At 47.3% G+C, this 25918-nt stretch overlaps 4 protein-coding genes across 4 annotated transcripts; 3 read left to right on the forward strand and 1 right to left on the reverse strand.

Moving 5' to 3' along the window:
- Positions 1–4987: 4987 nt before the first annotated feature.
- Positions 4988–19755, forward strand: MYCFIDRAFT_207690 (uncharacterized protein; the record flags this gene model as incomplete). The annotated part of the gene is made up of 23 exons (XM_007928227.1): positions 4988–5003; positions 14369–14407; positions 14431–14484; positions 14511–14533; positions 14573–14618; positions 14685–14765; positions 14800–15034; positions 15061–15270; positions 15328–15379; positions 15426–16370; positions 16412–16909; positions 16941–16957; positions 17013–17036; positions 17065–17098; positions 17138–17205; positions 17242–17248; positions 17286–17300; positions 17328–17453; positions 17491–17496; positions 17560–18324; positions 18353–19380; positions 19403–19453; positions 19485–19755. The coding sequence occupies 23 exons, from the start codon at positions 4988–4990 to the stop codon at positions 19492–19494; spliced, it is 4350 nt and encodes a 1449-aa protein (XP_007926418.1). The 3' UTR covers positions 19495–19755.
- MYCFIDRAFT_215188 (uncharacterized protein) lies at positions 19751–22655 on the reverse strand (the record flags this gene model as incomplete). The annotated part of the gene is made up of 2 exons (XM_007928228.1): positions 20166–22655; positions 19751–19759 (listed from the first exon to the last, which is right to left on the reverse strand). The coding sequence occupies exons 1-2, from the start codon at positions 22491–22493 to the stop codon at positions 19751–19753; spliced, it is 2337 nt and encodes a 778-aa protein (XP_007926419.1). The 5' UTR covers positions 22494–22655.
- Positions 22656–22815: 160 nt separating this feature from the next.
- Positions 22816–23436, forward strand: MYCFIDRAFT_80654 (uncharacterized protein; the record flags this gene model as incomplete). The annotated part of the gene is made up of 1 exon (XM_007927820.1): positions 22816–23436. One exon carries the CDS (start codon positions 22816–22818, stop codon positions 23434–23436), a length of 621 nt encoding a protein of 206 aa, XP_007926011.1.
- A 1019-nt stretch (positions 23437–24455) lies between these two features.
- MYCFIDRAFT_80655 (uncharacterized protein) lies at positions 24456–25762 on the forward strand (the record flags this gene model as incomplete). The annotated part of the gene is made up of 3 exons (XM_007927821.1): positions 24456–24939; positions 25455–25519; positions 25628–25762. 3 exons carry the CDS (start codon positions 24456–24458, stop codon positions 25760–25762), a joined length of 684 nt encoding a protein of 227 aa, XP_007926012.1.
- Positions 25763–25918: the final 156 nt, after the last annotated feature.

Raw genomic sequence — 25918 nt, forward strand, 5'->3', positions numbered from 1 at the left:
GCCTACGCTTACTCTATAAATATACTAGCTTCTATATGCCTCGATTTAGACGCCTACTCGTTAAACATCGCTTTTTGCTTTAAGGAATTCTTAGCTAACGCCGGTTACGCTAAGTTAGTATACTAGAAGTAGAGAGACCCGTTAAAAGCAGTCGTTACGACAATTACTACTTATTATTAGCCCCTAGAAGAATATATACCGCGAAAACTCTCGGACGCTAGAGGTAGTACTACCCTCGGTTTCCCCTAAGATTAGGCAGTTAACCGCTCTTTAGTTATAGTAGCAGCTAAGACACTAATTGCACTCTAAGACGAACTTGCTATTTTAGACTCGATAGAACCTAACGACTTAGCGGCTCCTACTCTAGAACTAGCACCGCCGTTACTAGATATAGTAGTGCCCGTAAGCGCAAGTCCGGATACTAGTCTATAACTACGCCGCCGCCGGACGATCTTAGTAGCTAGTATACGACGAGTTACGTACGTACGCTATAGGTCCTTACTAATAGTTTTTCCCCTAGGTCTGCGAGAACTTAGTGCCTTAGAGCTGTTACCTATAAGCAGTCCTAATTTGTCCTTACCGGTTTTAGTCGGCCCTAAGTAGCAGAGTCCTAAATAGCAAGGTCCTAAGTAATATAGTCCTAAGCCCGAGCACTAGGATATAGAGTAGTAGAGTCCTAATTAGCAAGCTCCGGAGCAATAGAGCCCTAAGCCCGAACAGTAGGAGCTCCCGGCCCTAAGCAGTCTAGAGTCCTCTTTACTAGCTCCTAAGCTTTAGCGACAAGGTACTTAGTAGCAAGAACCCCGACGATAAGAGTAAGAGCTACTACTCCCTCCCGTATCGGCTAAGAACCTAGTCGATATATCTTAAGATATAGACCCGAACACCTAGCGTATAGACTTAGCATATATAGAGCCTAGTATAGAGCGTAACCCGCCTCCTCGCTAGTAACGCTGCAATAGATTAGTCGACGCTTTCCTAGGCATAGAGGCTAGACGCCTAGTCGCGGACCGCTAGCGAGCACGTAACGCTAGCGTAGGACTATCCTCCTAAAACTAGCGCAACGGCAAGTAGCTAGCTTACGACAATCCGTAGCCTTAACGCCTACGAGAGGGCATACTACGCGAAGTCCCGGTACGCGAGAACTAGAACGCCGCTAGCGCTAACGCGGCCGCTAAAGACGCTAACGGCGAAATCCTAAACGCCGCTAACCTAGCCGTCTTGCGCAATAAAATACGCTAGCTATTTAGACAACTAGCAAATTAATAAGTTATCTAAACTTAGTAGCTTAGAGACGAGATCTATAACGAGATCGACTAGTTACGCTAAAGCATCCCTTCGAGCTTAGTATAAGATAGGCTAGACACTAGACGAGCTAAACGCCTCGCGCGGGCAGGTCTATATAAACAGGTCCCGTAGGAGTAGGTTCTATTAGCCCTACTGCCTAACCTAGTCGAAGCCTAGCCTTATTAGTTACGGTGTAACGTATAACGTAACGCTAAGGCTAGACAACGCCGCTATAGCTAAGGCGGCGCTACTAGCGAAGGGCCTCTAAGCCCGAGCCCTAGCGACTCTAGTACCTATAGTAGGAACTTTAGCCTACGAGGTTACGGTTTTAATCCTTACTATATAGACAATTTCCGCTTTATCCGCTCGCCCTATTATAGCCCGTAGCGTTCCTAGCGCTTAGAGAGATTTAACCCTATAGATATCGGGTACTTCTATCTAGACGTACTATACGTAGACTCTAATAGCTAGGATATCTATACGTACGGCAATAAGGTTACCTTTACTTCGGTATACCTCTTTCTAGACGCCGCTTACGATTACGCGGCAGTTAATTACGCCCGTATAGTGCGTACCTAGCTTACGAAGTGCCTCCGTAGAGCCGTATAGCAATAGTTTATTTATAAGCTTACAAGCAATAATTATAATACAATTCGCGGAGGAGAAGGTATCGAGCGCTAGTATAAAGCCCTAAGGGACAAGTTTAGTAGATCTATTATCGAGGCCTAGGACAAGCTATACGCCGAATCTTATATAGTATAGGATATACGCAACCGTAGAGTACCCTAGCAGTTTATTATAAACTATATCCGCTACGTACGCGAGGCAGGTCTCGAGACAGACCCTAATAGACTATACGCTCTTCTCTACTAGATATAGTTACAATTCGAGCCCTGCCTATAGGACAAGCTCGATAAGCCTTTACTAAGCGATACGATTTATACTTTTACGCGAGCCGTTAAAGACAAGTATAAAGCATAGTACCGCAGATATATATAGTCCGATAGCTACGGCACTACCCGAGGCCGTAATAGGTATAACGGTAAGTCGTAGTATCGAAACGCTCGCAATAACGACCGATACGCCGATTCCTTAGGCGTATATCGCGATACTTTAAGTCGCGGTTACGCTAGTAGGTTCGATAATCGGTACGCCGTAGTAGTACGCGGATATCGCGACAATTTAGGTCGCGGTTACGCCGGCGGCTACGGAAATAAGCGCCCTAGAAATAGTAGCTATACTAATTAAAACTAGTATTAGCGCCGAGATTAAGGAAACGATAGGCAAGCCCTAGCGGGGGAGGGACGCTAAAAAGAGTACGCTTCTAACCGTAACAATCGGGTAGAGCTACGTAATAATAATCGAGGCTACGAAGTACGCGGCGGAAACCGAAATACTAATCGTAGAAGACAATAAGATACGGGCGCGCGAAATAACGTACGCGATACCTAGGGTTAGTAAGAACGCGGCCGCTAAGGCAATAAGGCCCTACGTAACTATTACGCTAATAAGTAGGTACCGGAGCCTCTAGTCGAAAAGCCTATATCTATCCTATAGCCGCGTTCGTACTTACGCCTACGATCCGGCTTACGCTACTTAGCGAGGCTAGTAAGCCCATACTCTATACTAGCATATTTTAACGACTAGGTAGACATTTACTATAGATTAGACAACGTAGATAATAACGCCTCTTCTTAGAACTCTATATTAGTATACTATAGCGAAGTTCCGCTACTATTACCCTTTTCCCTATATATCGGCAAGCACCTTCCCCTGGCGATAGAACCTTTTACTACGATACGACCTTTGAAATTCTTATATTCAAACTGTAGCTCTAAGTTCGATAGTAATAATCTCTTATAGGACTATAGGCGTACTAAGTACGCTACGGAGCTACCGCCTAAGAAGGATAGCATCGAAGAGGACGCTAGACTTATTAAGTCCGCTACGTTACTAAAGGTTAAGGATAGATACGCGTTTCGGGGCTATTATTATCTACGTACAGTCGTGCGCCTATAGAAGGACAGTACGGAATACGCGGTTTGCCTAGATATAGGCGCTACTATATTACTTATCGACGAGGCCTTCCTACGCTAGACGCGCCTAGATATCGAGCGCAAGCGTCTAGTAGCCCTACTAAAGGTTAAAGGCGTAGGATTAACGGATATTAGTAAGTATATAGACCTCGATTTTTAGGTACCGGGAATCGTTAAGGGCTCTAAGGTTATCGCCTATATATATTATAAGATATACGTCGTTAAGGAGCTTAGCGCTAAGTTCCTTATAGCGATAGACATTATCGGCCTAGAGGGCATTAAAATCGATATGCTATACTATACCGCGACGATTAATTCTTATAAAAAAGCGAAGATTCCCCTACTAGTAGGCTATAAAGATTACGTTAAGTTCCGTACGGTTATATACTCCGGCGATAAGAACGTCGTTCTAGTACTATAGATAGTAACTTCGGTACCTATCTAGTTCGGAATAGACCTTCCTATAGATTAAGACGTAGCCTTCTACCCGCAAAACTAGGAGCTTAAGAATAAAGCCCTAACTATCTACGCCGCCGTCGTAGACGCCGTAGTAAATTTCGTATAGATCCGTAACGATACGGATTAGCTATAGACTCTACTACGATATATAAAGATAGGGTATATACGCGAGTACGACTACTATAGCTACTACTATATAGCGCCCGAAGAGCACGCCGTAGCCGGCCTTCCGCTACCGGACCTGCCGAACCCCGCGAAGGAGAGGTAGCTTTTTAATAGAGTAATAGCGTATAGTACTAAGGAGTAGGTATAACGCATCGAGGCCGTAGTAAAGAAGTACGAGGACCTATAGAGGGACAAGGGCACTACCGTAGACATCCCTAAGTCCGATTTCCTAGAGGTTACGCCTAGGCTACGAAAATAACAAAGTCTCTATAGTAGCGTACCTACTCTACGGCCCCGACGAAGAGGTCGTAAATAAGACCTTCGACCCTCTATATGCGTAAGGAAAGATATCCTTTACTACTAAGCCTACTTAGTTCAAGTTCCTAGTCTTCGTAGTCTAGAAGACGACTATAGTAGATAGTAAGCTAGTCCGTAAGGGACGTACGGTCGTAGACATTAGAGGCCTAAACAAAATTATAGTTAAGGATTCTTACCCGCTCCCTAGATAAGAGGACATTATTAAGGCACTACGCGGCTCGACTTATATTATAACGGTAGACGTAGTATCGTTTTTCTATTAATAGGCAGTAGCCGAGAAGGACTATAGTAAATTCGCGATTAATAGCTACCGCGGCTAGGAACAGATATATATAGCTATTATAGGTTTCTCGAACAGCGTATAACATATCTAGCGCTAGCTTAATAAGATACTTAAGCGATATAAATCCTACTGCCGCGCGTATATCGACGATATTATTATCTACTTCCGTACCTTCGAAGAGCACCTATAGTATCTAAACGCAGTATTCGAGTGCCTAATAGGCAAGAATATTAGTATCGTACCGTATAAGTCGTTCCTCGCGTATCTATCTACGAAGCTTTTAGGCTAACGAGTGTTAGGACTAGGATATACTACTTATAAGGAAAAGGTCTAGGCTATCCTAGACTTAAAATTCCCTACGACCCTAAAGGACATCGAATTTTACTTAGGGCTTACTAGATAGCAACGACAGTATATTCTATACTACTCTACGATTACGATGCTATTCGAGAACCGTAAGAAAGAGCTCTTACGCTTTAGCCTAGCTAATAAGGGTAACAAGCGAAAGCGCTACGTAGCTAGGACCCTAGCCTTCGATATAGACGAGGCACTAGAAACCGAGTATAAGGCCTTTAACATCCTAAGGCAGATATACCGCGATATTAAGTTCTCCTATTACGCGGACCCTAATCGCCCTATATATATCGACCTAGACGCCTATATAGGAGGATTCGCAGCGGTAGTATACTACGTTAAGAGAGATCTAGAGCCGACTATCGAGAATAGCAAGGCCGTACGCTTCCCGGCAGATTAGATACAAGTTATTATATACCTTAGTAAAGCCCTTATAGACGTAGAAAAGCGGTACCTAGCTACCGAGCTTAAGGTTAGCGGACTAGTCTAGATAGTACGGAAGGCACGAATAATCCTATAGGCAGTACGCAAGCCGGTATATATATTTTCCGACTATATTGCGGCCCTAGGTATTACTACGGTAGCGAGCCTAGCGACGACTACGTCTACGGACAAGCTTAACCTCCGTCTAGTATAGGCTAGTTAGTATCTCTCTTAGTACCCTAAGCTTAAGGTATACTACCGCCTAGGACGCCTCTATAGAATACCGGACGCCTTAAGTAGGCTCGTAGCGGACCTCGACCGAGCGGCAGATTAGGTATACGATATACTAGATCCCCTAGTATACGACGATCCGGCGCCCGCGAATAATATAATCGACGCGTACTATATATACCTATACGAAAGCGAGGGTGCGATTTGCTTTTACGCTACTATAATCGACGAGCACTCCGGCCGAACGTATACCTCTAACGAGCCTATAGTTTTCTACTCCGTACTCGTAGAACTCGCTACCGAATTTAAGGACGACTTAAAGGCGGGATATACTAAGGACCCCTATTAGTCCGTAATCCTAGCTTAGCTAAACGCTATAGAAGAACGCCGCCTACGAGCCGCCGCTAAGAGGACCTTAGACGCTAACGACAACCCTAATTATAAGGAAGCTAATATTATAGGCGAGGCCGAGTCGAGCCTATAGGGACTTTGTTTTTTCTTACGCGACGACTTTATCTATTTTAAGGACAATACCGACGGTAGAGAGAGGCTATATATCCCCCGCTCTCTATATAAGGAGGTCTTCTAAATAGCCTACGATTATTACTACTACGTAGGTTATTACCGCACTTACGCTCGTCTATACGCTAGCTTTTATATATACCGGCTCGGACGCAAGGTCTCTAAGTATATCGCTTATTACTCTAAGTGTATCCTAAACTAGACGCTACGCTATCCTCTATATAGTAAATTGTAACCGATTAAATACTAGCCTATTCTATAGTACGCCGTTACTACGGACTAGGTTTATAGCCTACTACCTAATAAAGACGGCTACGATAGTTTCCTTACTAAGACGTGCAAGTACTCTAAGCGCGTTATACTACGCAAGTGCAAATTAACGTAGATAGCGTAGTAGTACAGTAGCGATTAAATCTAAGAATATATCGAAATAGAGCGCAACCTTCTAGCTATTATAATCGGCGACCGGGACCCTATTTAGCTTAGTAACTTTATAAAAGCAGCCTTTAAGAAGTTAGGTACGAGGTTCTTCGCAACGACGGCGTACTACCCTTAGTCGGACGGCTAGTCTAAGCGAACTAATTAGACTATAGAAATCGCACTACGATTCTTTACCTCTAATTATCTAGACGCTAATTAGATAGACGCACTTCCGTATATCTAGGCCGAGCTTAATAATGCTAGAAACGCCTCGACTAGAGAGGTACCTAATATTCTAATTTAAGGATTTAAGACTAACTTAGACGCGCTAAACCCCCTTACCGAGCTCCCTACTAAGGACTACTTAGCATTAAAACAGGAGGTACGCGATTAGGCCGCAGACTCTCTCGCGTAGGCGGTAGTAATAATAAAAGACCGATACGACCGCAAGTATCGCCCTATTTCCTTTAAGACGGGCTAGAAGGTACTACTTAAGCTATATAAGGGATACCGCCTGCTAGGGAACTCTAACCGAAAGCTCTCCGCGTAGCGCACTAGTCCTTTTAAAGTAGTACGCCTAGTCGGCAACCTCGCGTACAAACTCGATCTCCCCCTAGTAATGCGTATCTACCCTATAATCTTAGTTTCGTAGCTAGAACCTTACCCCGAGGGCCGTAATCCGTACAATAGAGAGATACCTAAGCCTAGGCCGGTAGATAAAGCACCTTTCGAAAACGACTACCTATACCTAAAGGCGCCCTATTACGAGATCGAGAAGCTCCTCGGACGTAGAGTCTCTAGAGGCAAGACGCAATATCTAGTTAAGTAGCGTAGCTATAGTTACGCGTATAACGTTTAGTACGACGTTAACGACCTTCGCGACTTAGCGGAACTTGTCTAGGAATACGATCGCCTCTACCTATAATAAGCGTTACGATAGCAAGCGTTACGTTAGTAGGCGGCACGTTAGCAAGCGCTATAATAGTAGGCACCGATAGCGCCGTCCCTAAGCGCGCCGTAGTTAATAGTAGGAGAACTGTAGGCTCGGCCTTCTCGGAGGCCTAGCTTGCGTAACTCCTAAAGAACAGCTATATAGAAGGTTAACTAAGTAGCACTATACGCAATAATAGGCATCTCTATCGCGGTACGCTACGTTATAGTATTATTGTCTATAATTAAATCGCACCCTACTTTACCTTATTTTAAATCGTACCTTACTTTACTTTATTTTTGAAACGCAAATAGTTTACTTTATTGTCTTTCCCCTATTGTTACTCTAATCCGACGGGCCGTACTGTATATATAAACGGCGTAGCGTAGGCAAGGTAAAGTTTGCGTTATAATAAAGCGGAACGCCCTAGTAACGCTCTAAAATTTTTTAGCTACTACGTATATATTAAACTTAATACGATATTAACCTCCCCCTACTCTAGCGAACCTACGACTACGTACGCCCTCTAGTAATATACCGCTACCCTATCGGTAACCCTATTATATCGAGCGACGCTAGTATATCCGGCGATATTACCGCGATAGTACGCTACTACCCTTAGAATAACGACTACGGCCCGCCGCCTATCGCCTTATATATATACCGCTAGGACGAATTGTCCGACCCTAGCTAGACCTAGCTAAAGGAACGCTACTATAAGTCCCTACTATTCTTTGCCTCCTAAGAGTCTAAATTCGAGCTATACGACGACTACGCTACTACGCCGATAGAAGTAGCGTAGAAACTTAATTATAGTATCCTAGTAGAGTAGGTACTAGTACTAGTATACCGCGAACTAGACTAGCCGCTACGCGACTACGTCGGCGAGTTTATAAGCGCTAAGATCTAGACGCGAATCTATAATACGCCGATCCTACGAGTTCTCCTTCGCGGACGCGCTACTAAGATCTACCTAATTATAATCGCGGATTTTTTCCTATATAAGTACGGCTCCTATTGCGCCTTTATTACGCGTATCCGCGCGTAGGACTATATAGAAGCTACGGACTTCGCCTTGCTACTACTCGACTCGGAGCCTAGCGTAACGGACTACAACTTATTACAATGTATTAAGATTATACTCTAGGAAAATGCGAGCCTTCGTAGATATAATAAGAACGACCGCTCCGAGTAGGCCCGTTTCTTTAGCATACTAGAATTCTGCTAGTTCCTCGATTAGGCGCCCGATATATCCGACGCTAGCGACGAAGGCGTAGTCGTTACGCTCCCTAACCCCTAGTATATAAAGCTTTTCTATAACCTAGACGACATCCCTATATACGTACGAAACTACGATATCTATTACGCTATTCGAACACTATTACGACTTAATATCGATATAACTAATTACTAGAAGATAGGAGCGCTATATAGTAGAAACTACGTCTAGATAGTAGCGCCGCTATTCCGCGTACTAGTAAAGTACGGTTTCTATTCTAACGCAATTAGTACTCTATATAACGTACTTAAAGACATGCCTAGATAGAACAATACTAACGTTAACCTTGTCGCAGTCTACGACTAGATCGCTTAGGTCGCAGGCCGCGACGAGATAGAGTAGTACCTAAATCGCGACGACCTACTAGGTTAGTACCCCTTAGAGTAGATACTTACGGCCGAGCGGATACGTAACTAGTAAACGGCAGCGATATACGTAAAGGTATAAGAAAAGATTCTAGCCGTAGAGCTAGTAGACCCTATTACTAGCGAAACAACCGCGCTACTATAATATTCTATATAGATCGCGTCGACGGTAGACTTTTAAACCGAATACTAGTACTAGCCCGAGCGTACGCTTATAATCGTCTACAACTAAGACACTATCGTATAGAAGCGTAAGACAAGTAGAGAGTAGAAGGATTATTATAATACGCTATATAGCTACTAGGGCGACGAAGGCTTAAATCTAAATAAGAAGGCCCTACGATATAAGTAGGGCGCCGAGCTAAGCGAGACTATAGCAAATAATAAGCAAGACGCGCTAGGTATAGACGCGGCGTAAGACAAGTAAGACGCTATCGAGCTATAGCCTATAACGTCTAGCGCGACGATCCTAATAAAAGATACTAAGATATAGGACGTTATAGCGAATACCGAAGCTAATCTACCGCTACCTAAGGGCCGTTACCTTAAGGACTCCCTATAGAAGCACTAGCCGACGCTAATCTAGGCGGTGCTCGCGAATGTTTTCCCGCAAAAGATAACGCTCGACGCTATCTATAAGGACGTCTAGACCCTTCTTAGATATATAACAATAGCGCGTTCCGTCGATAAGGAGCTTAGTAGGTAGGTAGAAGACGAGAATAGTATAGTAATTATAGTAGACGGCGAATAGGTGCTTACCTTATACGGCTAAGTAGTATATAAAAAGGCAGTAGGCAAGCTTCCCTAGGTAGATACTAAGCTATTACAAGATCGCATATACTAGCTAAAGACTATTAACGAGCGACAACCGTAAAAGGCTACCGAGTAGCTATAACTACTAAAGGACGTTAGCAACGTAGAGGACGCCGCTACTAATAAGTCGCTAAAGGATATACCTAAGGACGCCGACTATAAGGAGGAGATAGGTCTAGTCGCTATATTATCGACTATAGTAGGAAGCAAGGCTTTAAAATAGAATACTAAGATATAGGACCCTATAGAGGTGCAAGAACGCAATAAAGAGCTCTAGGAGGTAGTAATAAAGGCAATTTTAGCCTACGTAATAGAGCCTATAACGGTAGTATAGCTAACCGAGGCTGTCTCTATTACGTTCCTAAATATAAAGACTATACTAGACGCTAAGTTCGCGTAGGAGTTACTAGAAGCTAACGTCGGTATAAGCCTTACTAAAGTAGGCGACGCGTTTATTCTAACCTCGAAAGGTAGGTTAGGGGCGAGGATTCGCGTAATAGAAACTACCTACTTTAACGACGAGTATAATCTAGGATAGTACGTCGTAGCGAACGACCCTAAGGCTAAAACGCTTACGTAAACGTACGACGAGGAGACCGAGTATAATAATATCCTAGCCTCTATCGACTATAACTCCCTAGTATACGAGAACCCTAATAGCGGTAACGACTCTCTAGTATATAACGACGCTTACGACGACGGCGACTCTCTAGTACGCTAAAACGCTAATAATAGCGACGACTTATAGTATAGCGATTAGAACGATAGTAAGCGATAGTAATACCCGATCCTAGACGGCGTCGATATAAATAGAGATATTCGAGACGCTATAAAGGCATTAGGCGCCCGCTAGCGTACTACTACTCTTTTCTATATAACGACGGTAAACGCCGTTAAAGTCGCTATAAAGGAGGATAATAATACTATCGAGCGTATTATAATAATAGACAAGTTAGCCTATATAGGACAAATTACGCTCTAACTAGTATACGAATACTAATTCCTTAGCTTAGTATATAAGACTGCTTATATAAACGAGTACTTTATATAATTTATTAGCGACTTTTACCCTACTCTAGTATCTAGTATAGACCTACGTAGTAGGCTCTAAGCTATATTCGACCGCGTTTAGAGATACTATAGAGGCCCGCTAGTCTTAGGACCGACTCTGTTACTCTATACGCTACTATAGACGCATACGGTAGTAGAGTACGACGCTAACCCCCTAGCCGCTAACTATAAAAACGAGATATCGGACGAGCCTACCGATTACGCCGAGCCTACCGATAGCGCCGATCCTACTACCTACGATAAGCCTACTAACGACACCGAGGACAATTAGGACTCTATATAAGCCGATACTAAGGACGCTAACGTTTAGGACCTTATATAAGCCGAGGACTATACTAATAACGCTAGCGACGTATCTACTATCGACGACGCGATAGATACGCCTAAGGGATAAAAGAAGGACGACGATAAGAAGGACGCCCTAATAGACGTAAAGGAGGAGAAGTAGCGCCGTATAGCGGCTAGAGTAGCTAAGATAAATAAGGGTAAGGCAGATAAGGACGACGATTAGAAAGACAGCCTAGCTATTATAGATAAGAAGAAGGTACGCTATAGAGCGGTTAATATAGATAAGGATAAGAACTTCTAGCGCTCTAGTATATAGTATACTAGTATAGAAGACTAGTTAGAGTCGTAGTATTAAGCTAATATAGTAGTACTAATATATAATATACTAGGATTTAAAACAATAGATTATATACTACTAATAGGTACCTGCTTGTCTAACTTCAAATTAGGAATAATATACTATAAGGTCGACGATACTACTATTAGCTTAAAGGATCTCGGAAAGTAGTATATATACTCCGTCGAGGCATAGGGATATCTACGCTCTAAGCGTAAGCTAATCGGCCCGCCGTATCTATACTATAAGCAGCATCCTAACGGAATATATAAGATTGCCGCTATTGCCTATTATACTATACTTATAGGTAGCAGCACCTTCTACTATAAGGCCCTAGATTAGGTTACTTAGACGTATATCGATAATATAAGCAACTAGGCGATAATTACAACTATAATACCGCTAGATATCGAGGGCGAAACTAAGCTAGTTACCTCTTTACGCTAATAGTAGGCGCGCTAGCGGAAGTACTATAAGGACCTAAACTACGACCTATATAAGAAGTAGCTCTAAATTATTTCCCTGTCCTACCTTACCTTTAAGGCCGCTACGGTAGAGTAGCTAATAGAGATCGATATCGTAGCAATCCTAGACTACGCCCTTACGAATATATAGGCCTATAATACGACTAACGAAGACGGTATACTAACGGATGTCGCGCTCGACTATTTCCTATATATAGTATATCTCTAGCTATAATTAGGCCGTATACCGAGCGTAGACCGCGATTAGGTTACTACCTATAATAAGAAGAGCTTACTACTAAAAGACATTAAGTATAATTACGCTATAGAGGACGTAGATCCGGTAAAGTTATACCGTAGACTAGGGCGTATAGGTATTATAGGACGATACTAGTCGCTTACCGACGAGTAACGCGCCGACTTATACCTCTATCTACCGGACGAGCTCGCTATAGCTATTAAGTCTAAGACTCTCGTTAGTACCGTAGCTGCTAACGAAGAAGCGCTAGCTACGCTACAACTATCGGAGAAGCGTAAGACTAAGTCGCGGTATAGCGCCGCTAACGCCGGTACCCTCGCCCTAGCCTCTAAAGGTAAGGGTAAGGCCTTCCCCCTACTAAAAGGTAAGGACAAGAATAAGCTACCGAAAATCTAGATAGGCTAACTCTTCGTACGCGCCTTATCTCTATTAGCCTCGGTACCTGCCTCGATACCTATACTTAAAACGCTAAAGTAAGTCTAGTACGTCGGCGTACGTAAGATATAAGATAAGAGCGGCGGAACAAAGCGCAAGCAAGCTAGTACTAGTACTAGCGAGATATTTAACTAAAAGAGACGACGCTAATATATAAACTTTATAACTAGCTCTAATACTAAGGCTACGCTAAAGTCGGCTACTAAGAAGACGCACGCTAAACTAGTAGACTTAGACTAAGGAGAGGAGGACATACTCGAGACGACGAGAATATATAATACAAATATAAGCGGTAAGGAAAACAAGTAGAAGCGGAAGGAGTATATAAGAAGGGGTTTAGCTAATATAGAACGCTAGCCTTCGTTCTATTAGATAGGGATACTATTACGGTAGGGACGGTACGCTAGCTAAGCCTAATATATACTTTCCGTAGAACTGTAGATACTTACCCTAATACTATACTATTACCTAACTACTAATCGTCCCTCGTATAATAGAATCTTTCGCAGTTCTTAGGTAACGATATTGCGATATACGTTAATAGCTTCTAGGGTACGTATCGCATCGTAGACTAACTACTATACTTGCCTAAGTAATGTCTTAGTATTAAAGATCTTGTCGTAGCGCTACTAGAACTAGGCTTTATATTTACTCTTTCTAGCTAGCTACTCGACTAGTAGTAAATAGCTAAAGTCTAGCGATTCTCGACTAATAGTAGCGCGACCTAGCAGCTTAGGTCCGATAGGCTAGCTGTCTTTCTTCGAAGCTACTTTCTTCGCTGCCTTGTCTTTCTTTGCCTAGGCGTAGCGCTACTTCTCGCTACTACCTAATTTTAGTAGTATTATTATTAGTAATAGATACAGTAGCGGCGGCGGCAGCGGTAAGAAAGAGATATAACTAGGATAATAGACTCGAGTAGGTTAATGCTAGTACTAGCGCGGGTATTAATATTAGTATCTATTTAGAGCTAGGCTTCTAAATCCTTTAAGCGGCGGCAGTAGCAGCGGCGGTAGCGATAGCAAGGTCGAACTCGAACTTAGAATATATACGAAGCAGCTAGCGCGCGCGCGCGCATATATATATATATATATATATAAGCGCTAGACAGTTATAGTCGCTATAATAGTAGAAACAAATAGTAAAGAGTATAGCGCGTAGCCCTAGATAGCGAGATAGAGGTAATAGTAACACTTTTTAGGCATTCTAAAGTACGGAGATTAGAGAGGTAGTTAATGCGACAGACTGTACGTACTTTGTTTAGCGCTATATATACTGTTTATAGATAAGTAATACTAGGTAGGGTAGATAGTAAACGGAAATAATAATTACCTTATCTTAGAAAACTAAGAATTAATCTTTATATTAACATTTTCGCGACTACTTTATATAGGCAATCTAATAGATTATATTAAAGCGTATAGCTACGCCCGCGGATGCAAACCGCTATTTTGCGTAGTTACGACGCTGTATTTAATCTTCGTAAACTAAACAATGATTAGGTATATATAGGTAGCCCGGTTTGACTTTAGGCGCTCCGCTGTAGCTTTCTCTATACCCAATATAGTTAGTATCGATGCCTAAGGAAACAGAATCACGTAGAAGAATCTACAACACTCGGAGCGCCTGAGAGGAGGTAGACGCGGGTGACTTCGGTACCTGCGCTAGACGTGACAAGCATGATGACATCCAGGCTCACCCTGCTGGGATTGCCAGTGCAGAGAGCAGGTGTTGTGGCATAATCCCAGTGCGTCAGATGAACATGCATCACAGGAGGAACAACCAAGGCATTGAGCGTGACTGAGCGAAGGCGGTTATGGCCATTGGAGGCCTAGTCTAACTTCACGATAGGCCTGAGCACACTCGGCCTCACTTTGAGAGGTGAAGCCTACGCCAGAACAAATCATCGCCTAACACACCGCCCCGCCCACCTTGAAGCACTTTGAGCCGCCATTCCCACACATACCCAGACTGCCGGCGGCGCGGTCCTTGGCTTGGAAGGGCATCGGCATCCCGCATGCGCCATCCGTCAGCAGCAAACCTTCAGTCTAGCAGTTCTCAGAAGCCAGAAGCTCAGAAGGCTGCAGAGCCCAATCAGGTGACTCGCGATGTGTGATTGCATCACTTCCACCTACTGACACCTCGCAATTGGAGCCAACGAGGCAGGCAGGCGTCGCCACAGAAAACATATGCGCAGCCGAGTTGATCAAACTAATCACCACGCGTCAGCGACGAGTCTTTTTGCAGCATCGTGGTGGAATGCGAAATCTTCATAACTCACGCATTCTGCCCGTCGAGTGCAACTGAGCTCCATCGCTCCCAGTGACTCGGCTGCTCGCGTGGTCGTGAGAAGAGACCAGCTCGCCGGTCACTCATTAATTATCCAGCCAGCCAGCAATCCTCGTTTCAACTTTCGGCAGATCCACCTCTTCCCTCTCATCATATTCATCAGCGCCAAACGTCGGCTCAAGCAGAAAGCAGACAACATATCCCTCGCCACAACACAAGCACAAGCACTGCCGTCCCCAGCCTCGTGCAGCAAGGCGGCCCAACTACAACGCAGGCGCTGGCATAGCCCAGCACACTAGAGCGTCATCCCGGCCGACTCCGCCTCTCAGAACCCGCCACCAGGAGGCTACCTGGTGACCCCTCTGGCGCATGGAAAACATCGTCGAAAACTCCCTCGAGCTGGGAAATTACCTCACCGACCGGTACTGGGAGAAGGGCTGGGATACATATCAGAAATACGTCAACGGAAAGAAAGTCGAATCCGTCTACACACCGTACGAGAAGCGCAAGCACGGGGGCACTGCCGGACACCCACGCTCTGCTTCATCATCATCCTCGTCTTCGTCGTCGAACAGCCGTGTCGGCCGTCGGTCAGCACCCGAGCCACCGCCGCCGCAAACGCAAGGCCATTCCCTGACTGTAAAGTCACCAGATTCAGGTGGTGGCGTTGCTCAGCGAATAGCTCGGCCTGAGCTTACCGGTTTACCAGGCGCAGTTGCGCTCGCTCAGCTTCCCACAGACGTCCGCCCAAGTACTTACCACTCCCGAGAAGAAGGCTCCCGCCGTCTTCAAGCTGAATATCTTCCCATCTCTGAGCGCGACGTAGGAAAAGAGCATACTCGCGGCGCTAGTACGTTGCTGCAACAAGAGGAAGAGTACAGCAAAGAGATTCGACGCCAGTACCGAGCTGAAACCGACGATCCCCGGAGACCAGCAGCAGAAGTTCTTCCAAAGAAGGACCTCTGGACTCTAGACGAACTAGATCCACCGAACAATCGACAGCTCAGCATAACAGGACCTTCAAGCAAGCGCGAAAGCATTCTCAAAGACTCGGCCGCGTCGAGACGAGACAGCGCCGTGATGGCATCCGGATACAACGACAACTATAATGGTAACACGCAGTACCAAGGCGAAGGTCGTGCACGCTCGGCGCAACCGCCAAAGAGTCGATACTACGATGACGACGATAGCGATTATGACGAGCGTAGCGGAAAGAGGACCAGTGGTCGGGGTCGTGGATGGGATGATCGATACGACGATCGCGACTACGACCGCGTAGAGGAGGTGACTGAGCGGTACAGAGGCCCTGTAAGTGCAGGACCACTCGTCGTTCGTCCATCAACCGTGTGTGAAGCTTTGCAGAATATGAGCTGACCATTTTCTAGCCTGTTGACCGCCCTTATGCTACGCAGAGAGGCGACAGCTACCGATCTGGATACGATGCACCATATGGAGCTGGTGCAGTAACACAGTACGGTCGTCGGTCAGATGGTGCCCTTGATCGCTCAGGAGATCGCGAGTCGTATGTCAGTCGCCGCTCCAAGTCTCGAGGTCGCAGCGATCGCGACAGATCTTACTCGCGATCCCGTTCCCGAAGCCGAAGTAATGAACGCGAGCGAGGCGAAGGAATCCGTGGTAAGATTGAAGATGCCTTCGACACCTCTGGTCGTGGTCTTGCTACTGGTCTCGCCGGAGCTGTTATTGGCGGGCTTGCAGGAAGGCAATTTGGCCAGAGACATCAGCAACGCGACATACTGATAGGCGCAGTCGTTGGAGGACTCGGGGCAAATCTCGCCGAAAACAAGTACCGCGAATGGAAAGATGAGAAGCGGGATCGGGAGGAACGATGGGAGCAGAGATATGATGGCCGCAGCAGGAGCAATGTGCGATGATGAGCACTGCACCACACTTGAGAAGCTGCATCGGAAGGCGTCTTCGACAAGGAATACTTTACGACTTTTGAAGATATGGATTATGATGGCAAAGCATGACTAGAGAGCGAGAGCGACGGTAATTTTTGCGGATTGATGAAACTCAGCGACGGAGTCTCTTGGACCAAGCTTGATGTTCTTGTAGAAAGATTCGACAGAAGTCAATTGTGTGTGTCTCAGAAACATCGTCGCTCTCTTACAGCCTTTGGCCTGCCTGGTCGCGGGCAATTTGCAGCAAATCCGCCTGGGTGTTCACTAGTTTTGTGAAGGCGTGCTGTTGCAAGCAGCATTGTACGCGCTCTACGATCGATGCTCGAGAACAGACCAGACCACTGTCTGCAACGTGACGACCGACGCTCAATCGTTGTAGCGGAGCTCTATCGTACATCGCGGCTCCCCAAATGCGTCATGTCGTTCATGTGAGACACGGACCCTTGATCTCCTCGTGAACGTCCCCATGATCACATTTCCCTGCATTCCATTCCATTGCTTCCCTGTCACAGACCTATTCCTGCTTCTTCCATCCATTTGAGCGTTTAGTTTGCCGTATTTGCTTCAAACAACGATAAGTAGACATTGCAGCGCATTGCCTCCGAGTCCAGCGCTACAGCCCCAGCGCTGCATCCCTTGGTATGGCCGCAGGTGACGCGCCAGTAATACAACGTCCTCCCTCTCAGAGCAGCGGCGAAGGCGGTATTGAGGAAGAAGATGCACTCCTGACAGGCCAGCGAACCGGCAAAACCCCCGCCACGACGAGCACATCACGGAATGCGGATCGATATCAGCGATGGCGAGAAATAGGACTATTCGTATGGGCGGTGATAGCAACAGCCGTTGTGATCGTGCTGGCTGTGGTGTGGCAGCACAACTCGCAGACATCAGGCAAGCATGGCGGCAGTGCAGGAAAAGGAGGAAAGAGGAATCTCATTTTCATGGTCAGCGATGGTATGGGGCCAACATCTCTTACCTTGACAAGGAGTTGGAGACAATATACAGAACAACTGCCTTGGGACGAGACCCTCATTCTTGATGAGCATTTGATTGGGCAGTCGAGGACGAGGAGTTCGAGTTCACTGGTCACAGACAGTGCTGCGGGAGCCACGGCGTTCAGTTGCGGGAAGAAGTCTTATAATGGAGCAATATCTGTACTGCCAAACTTCGATCCCTGTGGGAGTGTTATGGAGGCTGCGAAGAAGATGGGATATACGACGGGACTGGTTGTTTACAACTCGGATACAGATGCTACGCCTTGCCGTATTCGCCAGCCATGTGAGGAGAAGAGAGATGGAGGACGATATTGCACTGCAGATGATTGGCGAGACGCATCCTTTGGGAAGAATGGTGGATCTTATGATTGGAGGTGGGAGGTGCCATTTCTTGCCAAACAGCACTGAGGGAGGATGCAGAGCTGATGACATTGATGTGATTGACGTTGCGGGAAAGAAGCATGACTGGAATTATATCGGCAAGCGAGACGACTTTGACAACTTGGGCACTGATGCAAAGTTGCCGTTGCTGGCTCTCTTCGCGCCGACCGACATTCCATATGAGATTGATCGTCGGCATCAGGAAGACGTCTATCCGTCGCTGGCAGAAACTGCGAAAAAGGCTTTGGATATCCTCAGCGCAGCAACGCAGGACAAGAATCAAGGTTTCTTCATCATGATTGAAGGCTCAAGAATAGACCATGCCGGTCACGCCAACGACCCAGCAGCACAAGTCCACGAGGTTTTGGCTTACGACCGCGCCATGTCCGCCGTTCTCGACTTCATCGAGCATTCTGGTGTGCCGACCCTTATGGTCAGCACATCCGACCACGAAACGGGAGGTCTGGCCACAGCCCGTCAACTCCACGAGGAATACCCAGATTACCTCTGGTACCCTTCAGTCCTCGCAAACGCCTCCCATTCCGCCTCGTACGCTGCTCAGGAATACTACCTCCACCAACAGAAACGGGCAACGACAGCTATCATCGAGACAGAATCCAAAGACGAAGAAACCTACCTCAAATCTTTGATCAAATCAGCCCTCGGGATCCACGACCCAACTTCCGCGGAACTCTCCTCCCTAATCAACCACGAATCCCCAGCCTCCTACATCTTCGCCGACATGATCTCCCGCCGAGCCCAAACAGGCTGGTCAACCCACGGCCATTCCGGCGCAGATGTCAACATTTACGCATCCGACCCCGTCGCCGCAGAAGCTCTAAAGGGAAACCACGAAAACATCGAAGTCGGCCAATTCCTTCGAGATTACCTTGGTGTGAATGCGGAAGTGGAGAAAGTCACGGAGAAATTGAAGAAGCATATGCATAGCGTTGGCGCGGAAGCGTTTTTGGGCAGCGTTCCTGAGGAGCAAGAGAGGTTGGATGGACAGGATCATTTGGATGAGTATCACGGCGATCATAAGACGAGGCATAAGAGGTGTGATATTTGCGGGCATTAGGAGGACATGGTTTACACATCGACGCCTTCGTCTCTGTGGGGATCTGGAGAGGTCTTGAAAGCGGCGACTCGATCTTTGCTAGCCTGGCATAAAAAGACGATGGCTCTTCTTGAAGCATGGCTAGCCTGGAATCAGAAGACGATGGCTCTTCTTGAAGCATTGCGCGGAAGGGCTTGATGAGTCAAGATTCGCACGGCCTATGGGGAAGTCTATCTCGCGGTATTATTGGAATCGGACTAGAGGAGTTTTACTTACGAGGAATGAACAAGAGCCTAAAGAGAACGTATACCCTAGTAGTTAGTACTTCTGTATACTTGGCTTCTTTCTAGACCTGAATGAGAATATTATCTAACAATACTATAACAAGTAGTAGTGCTGCAGCGTCCGAGCACATCGGAGTGAAAGTGGGTATTCCCCAAATCCTTGCTCCTCAAGGATCACGGCGAGTAGCAACTTGTTATTCAGCGGTCCGAGCCTAGTCACTTTCACTCCGATGTGTTCAGGCGCTGTACTATCTAAGTAAGCCCTCTACTAGCTGTTATAGGAGAAGATCTTAAAGTTTCGTCATAGGTGCTTTATGTAGTAAAGCCTGCTAAGGATAAGAAGAAGACATGTCTAGCTAGGCATTCGAGAGGCCTTATAATGTATCGTTCGTTATATAGAGGAGGAAAAGGAAGGATAAGCTTTTTGCTCTCTCAAAAATTCACATCGAAGTTATCGTTTTTTTTTCTTTTTTTGACACAATCTCAAACTCTCCACTAACACCCTCAAAAGCCTGGATGCTTCCACCCAGAGACTTGGCATCGCCATAATATCGTAATCTGTACGTTCCTCGTAGCTCATCGCCATCATCATCATCGTTCCTAACCAGAAGCTCAGTATGCAGCATATCCTCGTCCTCGCCCTCGCCTCCCGATCCCCTCCAATCCCCATTCTCCCACCTCGTCTCCCAAGAAATCTTGACATCACTCGTCCCCAACGCGGTACTGGTCCTCTTCCACTCGTACACCAAACTCCAATCCTCATCATTCCTGACTTGTTCCCAGACCGCAGTGTCAAGATTCATTTTCTCGACAGCGGCGAAAGTCTGTTCGAGGCGGAAATTGTTGCGAGGATTTGCGCCGACGAAGGTCGCGGAAATGGTGTCGCCAGGTCGGTAAGATTTCTCGACGTCTTTAGTGACCTGTCCGAACTCTTTGAAGAGGCCGGCGCGATCGACAATGACGGGCGTGATGAAACTCAAGCTCTTTTCGACGAAGATGGGTGGTTTGGGGCCATGAGTATGGTTCCGATGCGGTAGGCTACTGGCCGACGCTGCAAGTTCAGGGAGGTAGGTCAGACTTAGGTTGATGTAGGCATCGAGGGTCCAAGGGCCGTATAAGGTTGATGCACCTTCGTAGCGCTGCACGCTGTATTCTTCTGGGGTCGTGATGTAGTGGGCATAAGTGTTTGCGGGCCCACCGAGGACGACCACTGGTTCAGACTTGTGAGAGTCGGGCTCGCTGCCGTGTAAAGATACAGCAGAAGTGTGCAAGGCTTCCCGCCAACGACGGCCAGCCATTGTGGTTGCCTCGCCCGGCGAGACAATGATGTAGAATTGACCGACACGCAGGAGCTGAATGTCGACGATGTTCGGTGTCCAGTCGTATGGGCGGGAGCTTTCACCAACATCAAGTAATATGGGTTTCTCCCGATGACATGCCTTTTGCGTATCATTTGGGGAATGAATGAAGCTCCTAACCACGTTCCAAAGAGGGTTTGCGTGAGGCTCATTTGGTTGGCCTTGCTTGAAGTCGAACGCGCCAGGACCGTCTGATGTGCCAGCTGCAAATGAGTAACCCAAAGCGGCAGGACAGGTATTGACTTCGGTTCCATTTGGCAGTGCAAAATGGTAGTTGCTAAGATCAGCATACTGGTGTATGCTGCGAACCACTTTTCCATGAACTGGCGTGAAAGCCGACTTGTTATCGAACAAGCGACGAGCACCCTGGAACTGCCGATTGCCAATCTCATAGCTCGAAGCGGTACCACTATCGTCACGTCCGAAGTAGGGCCCTCGTCCGTGGCAAGGTTGAGTCACATTGCCGCAAAGGCTGGTCTCGAAGTCGCAGAGCTCGCCAGCTTGAGGACCAGACTCGCAGTAAGCCCCGAACACATTCGGAGATGTGTCGCCGACATTTGCTTGACTAAAACCAGCGACGAAAGATGTGTCGCTGACAGATTTTTCGAAAAGCATTGCGGCGACGCCTTTGTTGTCACCAGTGACCAAGGTGTTGTTCCCGAGCATGCTCGTGCCATGCACGGCGAACCACGTCAAAACGCCCACATCCTGCTCTCCGGACTTCGTAGATTGACTGAAGCGTAGTGCAGTCATGGTCTTGTCGACATCGTGATCGTATCGCTGTCTTTCCAGCTCGGGATTCTGCAGGTAAGCCCAAGGACTTCTGTTGACATTCGCGTCCAGAATGTCGATTGTGCCAACACTCAAATGGCCAAGAGCCAGCGACTCGTGCGCCTGCTTGATGGAGGCGACGGCGCCTTGGACTATGGCATCATAAGAAGGTTTGTTGAAGCCTTTGCTCGTGATTTGAGGCAACAAGTAGTTCAGCCAAGCTCCAGGCCCGCTGTGAGAATGGGTACCAGTCACTGCAACGTTTTGCTGGCCATACAGAGCATAGTCGCCACCTAGTTCCTTCAAGGCGTCTAGGATGCCATGCCGAACGGCCGTGTCGCCAGACTGTGTGTCCAGCACCAAATAGACAAAGCGATCTTCCGCCTCGTGAGGATCGCCGATGATGAAAGCTCGAGAGTAGAGTCGTTGTCTCAAGCCGCTGCCGAGTTGAGCTGGGTCTGCGTATCCCATAAAATTGATCTCGGCTACTGGTCCTGTGATGTCGCCCTTCCCAACGCCAACGAGATACTCGTCGCCATCATCCCAAGCCGGCTCCTGGCTGGTATGGATACTGAAGCGAGTTCGCTCTGCCCAAAGGTCCAACACAGAAGGACCTAGTCTGTGCAGCACGTTCAAGGTCGAGAGAACAAGAATGACCACAAGCGCTGCAATGAGCACCGGGAGTGGTGAGCGGCGCATATTGCTAGGCTGAACTTCAGATGTGTCTCAACGAGTCATGGTTCTGCAGTCGTCGCCAGCAACGACTATGCTGAAGGTGTGAGAAAAGTAGATAATGGTCCGGGATGCAGTTATGAAACTTCTGATGATGTGTAGCTCCCTCTTCACCGAATCCTCCTGCCACCCTCGAGGCTTCAGTGATGATTGAAGATAGATTGGAGGCGTTGGTTCCATGTCAGTGTCGCCTGACCTAAATACCGCGGCTTCTGCTGCCGACTCTTCGCTGCCAAAACTTCACGCCAACACGTCAACTTTCGCGACAGCACGCCAAAATTTCACAGCAATGCCTCTGATCACGAGCGCGCCGGACGCCCTCTCTTATATCGATGCGCCAGTGTCAGATCACCAGCTGGCAGCGGCGAATGCCTTGATCCAGGCCGAAATCGATGCAGCCCAAGCGACGACATTACACCCATCTACACCAGCATTGAAGGACGCCAAATTCTCCGACTTGATCGAAGCCGAACATGCGCGCATCGCCTCGGGCCAGCCCAAGCAGAGTGCCTTAGATCTGAGCCGATATGAGCTTCAAGATGCTCCAGGAAAAGGCGACTTGGCGGCCTGGAAGACGACACTGAACAAGGCATACGCGAGCGCAGAATATTTGCGAGGCAGAGAGATCAATTTAAGCTTGCTGGAGACGTACGGAAAGAATGCTTGGCTCATCAGTAACAGTCAGTTGGAGCAGACTTTGAAGGCGCTGGAGAGAGAGCTCGAGGCTGCAAAGATTGAGCAGGAACAGGTCGAGCAGACGAGGCGCGTGGTGCAGGGCAATACTGCTGGGGAAATGCAGGGACTTGAGGAGGGATGGAAGACTGGCGTGGGCAGGATGATTGAGGCTCAGGCTGCTGCGGAGAGGTTGAGGCAGGAGATTTTAAGGAGGAAGAGGGAGGGTGCTGTATGAGGACGATGGGCAGAACACTCTCACGGGAAGATTCATCGAACGACTGTCCTGGCTCTTTGGACACTGTGACGAGCTGATGCTGTGCCTGCGCTCTCATGGCCATGGACTGGCATCACGAAGCAGAAGCAGCGAAGAACACAGCAAAGACTCCGAGGGTATCTTGCAAATTTCGGCTTATCGGCAGACGAAGCACGAGCCATGACAAGGCCTGGTCCAACGCTGCGACACGAAGCCCGATAGCACGACAATGCCGTGTGTGGGCATCACAGCGTGCGGGCTGATGATGTGACAAGCCTTGAGCATGGCGAGTAACATCACGAGGAGATATCATGCTCAAACACAAACCTCCATTTGACTCGAGATCATCTCCGCACCTCCTGGTATCAAGCGCTGTAATACGCAGCAATCAATGGGCTCTCGGCTGTTATTGCTCAACGAATATTACCTTTGTAAAATTGGCAGATCCTGCAAATGCGACTGGGTTTGTGGTATAATATTGGTCGCTCTAACGACCCATGCCAAAGGCAGGTTTTCCTATATTGCAACGATTTAATGCCTCCAGACGTACGCGGTGAGTGAAGAAAGACAAGTCTTGCCGTTATGTCCTCGATAACGTGTAATGTTTGCTGTTTGCTAAAAAGCGCCTGTGAGCAGCACTTCGTTCGATGACGATGCCAACGCATCTCGCTCGAGAACGTGAGCATAGCACTCGAGTCTATCATGTGAAGCTGTCACACACATCTTCCCTTCTCTGCATCCATATATTGACGCTTCGTTTCTGCTCCCATCACAGCAAGCTCAATACCGAAAGCGCTAGATCCTACCGCAAGCCAATGGCATCGGCATCGAGACCCATACCCTCCTGGTTCAATAACCTCCCATCTTGGATCCAATCTGGGCGGGATTCCTACAATACAAACAACGATGACAGCTCTAGAGTGTCCTCAATTTTGTCAGCGAGCACTCGAACCAAGAGAAAATCTAGGGCTGAAGCTATGAGGAAGTTAGAAGGTAGAAAGATGTCGGAAACAACGACTGGCTCAGCGAGAAGATTTTCTGGAGAAGACGAAGAAAGCGAAGATGAAGATCCTTGGACGGATCCTTGGCAATGGCAAAGACCGCCTCCTCACACGCGGAGAAGTTCTTCTGTGTATTCGGATGCTGCGCGGGAGCTCAAATTCTTTGACGAGCAAGATCTTCATAGCCGGAATCCGTTCGTGGACGAAGATCAGGAAGAACCGAAGAAGCTTCACTCTCCTCGCCATGTTGAAAAAGACCAGGAACCGAGGAAGCAGGACCTCGAGTTACAAGTCAGAAATGCTCTGCGACAGAGTCATTCTACCACTGGAAATTCGGAGCTCACTCATCCTCCCAAAGCATATTCTGTGCTTTCGAGGACCTTCTCACTGACACCTTCGGACTCGGCATATAGGCTTTCATGGCTGCACTCGCGAGCTGCTCAGGATGACGATGAGGATCGAAAGATGCAAAGAGCGTGGCGAGGTGCGAGCAGGTCCTATCATCCGGAGCTGAGTAGTGAAAGAACTTCGCAGGAAAATATACGAGCCCTGGGGTGGCGGTTTGGTCACACAGTCGAAGCTCCTCCGAGTGTCTATCAGTCTTCTGTCGATTCGAAAGCGAGTCCATGTTCTGGCCAGACATTTTCCGAGCGACAGACACTCAAGGCCCACGGCGCCGGAGATGCATCGACAAAGTTTGAGTGGATGCATTTTGTTTCCGGCTTCCTTGTGTTCTTCAACACTTGGGGTCTGGTGTGCGCATTCGGAGCTTTCAGATCGTACTACGGCCAAGTGCTCCTTCCAGAAAACAAGCAGGTCTCCATCAGCTGGATTGGAAGCACACAGCTTGCAATGCTCTTCTTTGGTCTTGTGCCTGCTGGACAACTGGTGGCGCGAGGACTTTTCCGATCCGTCTTCCTGTCTGGGACCATTTTCCTCGTCACTGGGATATTCAGCGCCGGTTCGTGCGGCTCCTTGTCTACTATTTGGTTGACTCAGGGGTTGATCGCGGGTTTTGGGATGGGTCTGGTCTTTGGATCAGGTTCTGCCTTCGCAATGCAGATGTATGCAAGGCTTTCTTCCAAGCTGCGGGTTTCGGTTCTTGGGGCTCCTGTAGGCGGCCTGTGCTATTCTCTACTTGCCCCCAAGCTGATAGCACATTATGGCTACAGGACCACGATGCACGTCATGGCAACGGTAATAGCACTTACGATGATGTTGCCATTGGTGGTGCTTCTGAGAGCTGCACTACGACTCAGCAGGATGGAGAACGACTCTGGCAGCGGAATGCATTACGAAGATTCTAAGCGTCAGCTCAGGTTCGGATCTTGGTTGTACTCGGGTCTTGTGGCCAGCGGGCTGTTCTTTGCATCAGTCGGAGCATACTTCGGCCTCTTCTGGCTGGATTCGGGTGCACTGCTTCCTTTGCAAGCAAGCATATCGCCAAAACTCGTGATGGCCGC

Source organism: Pseudocercospora fijiensis (genome assembly GCF_000340215.1).
Source record: "Pseudocercospora fijiensis CIRAD86 unplaced genomic scaffold MYCFIscaffold_4, whole genome shotgun sequence".
NCBI lineage: Eukaryota > Fungi > Ascomycota > Dothideomycetes > Mycosphaerellales > Mycosphaerellaceae > Pseudocercospora > Pseudocercospora fijiensis.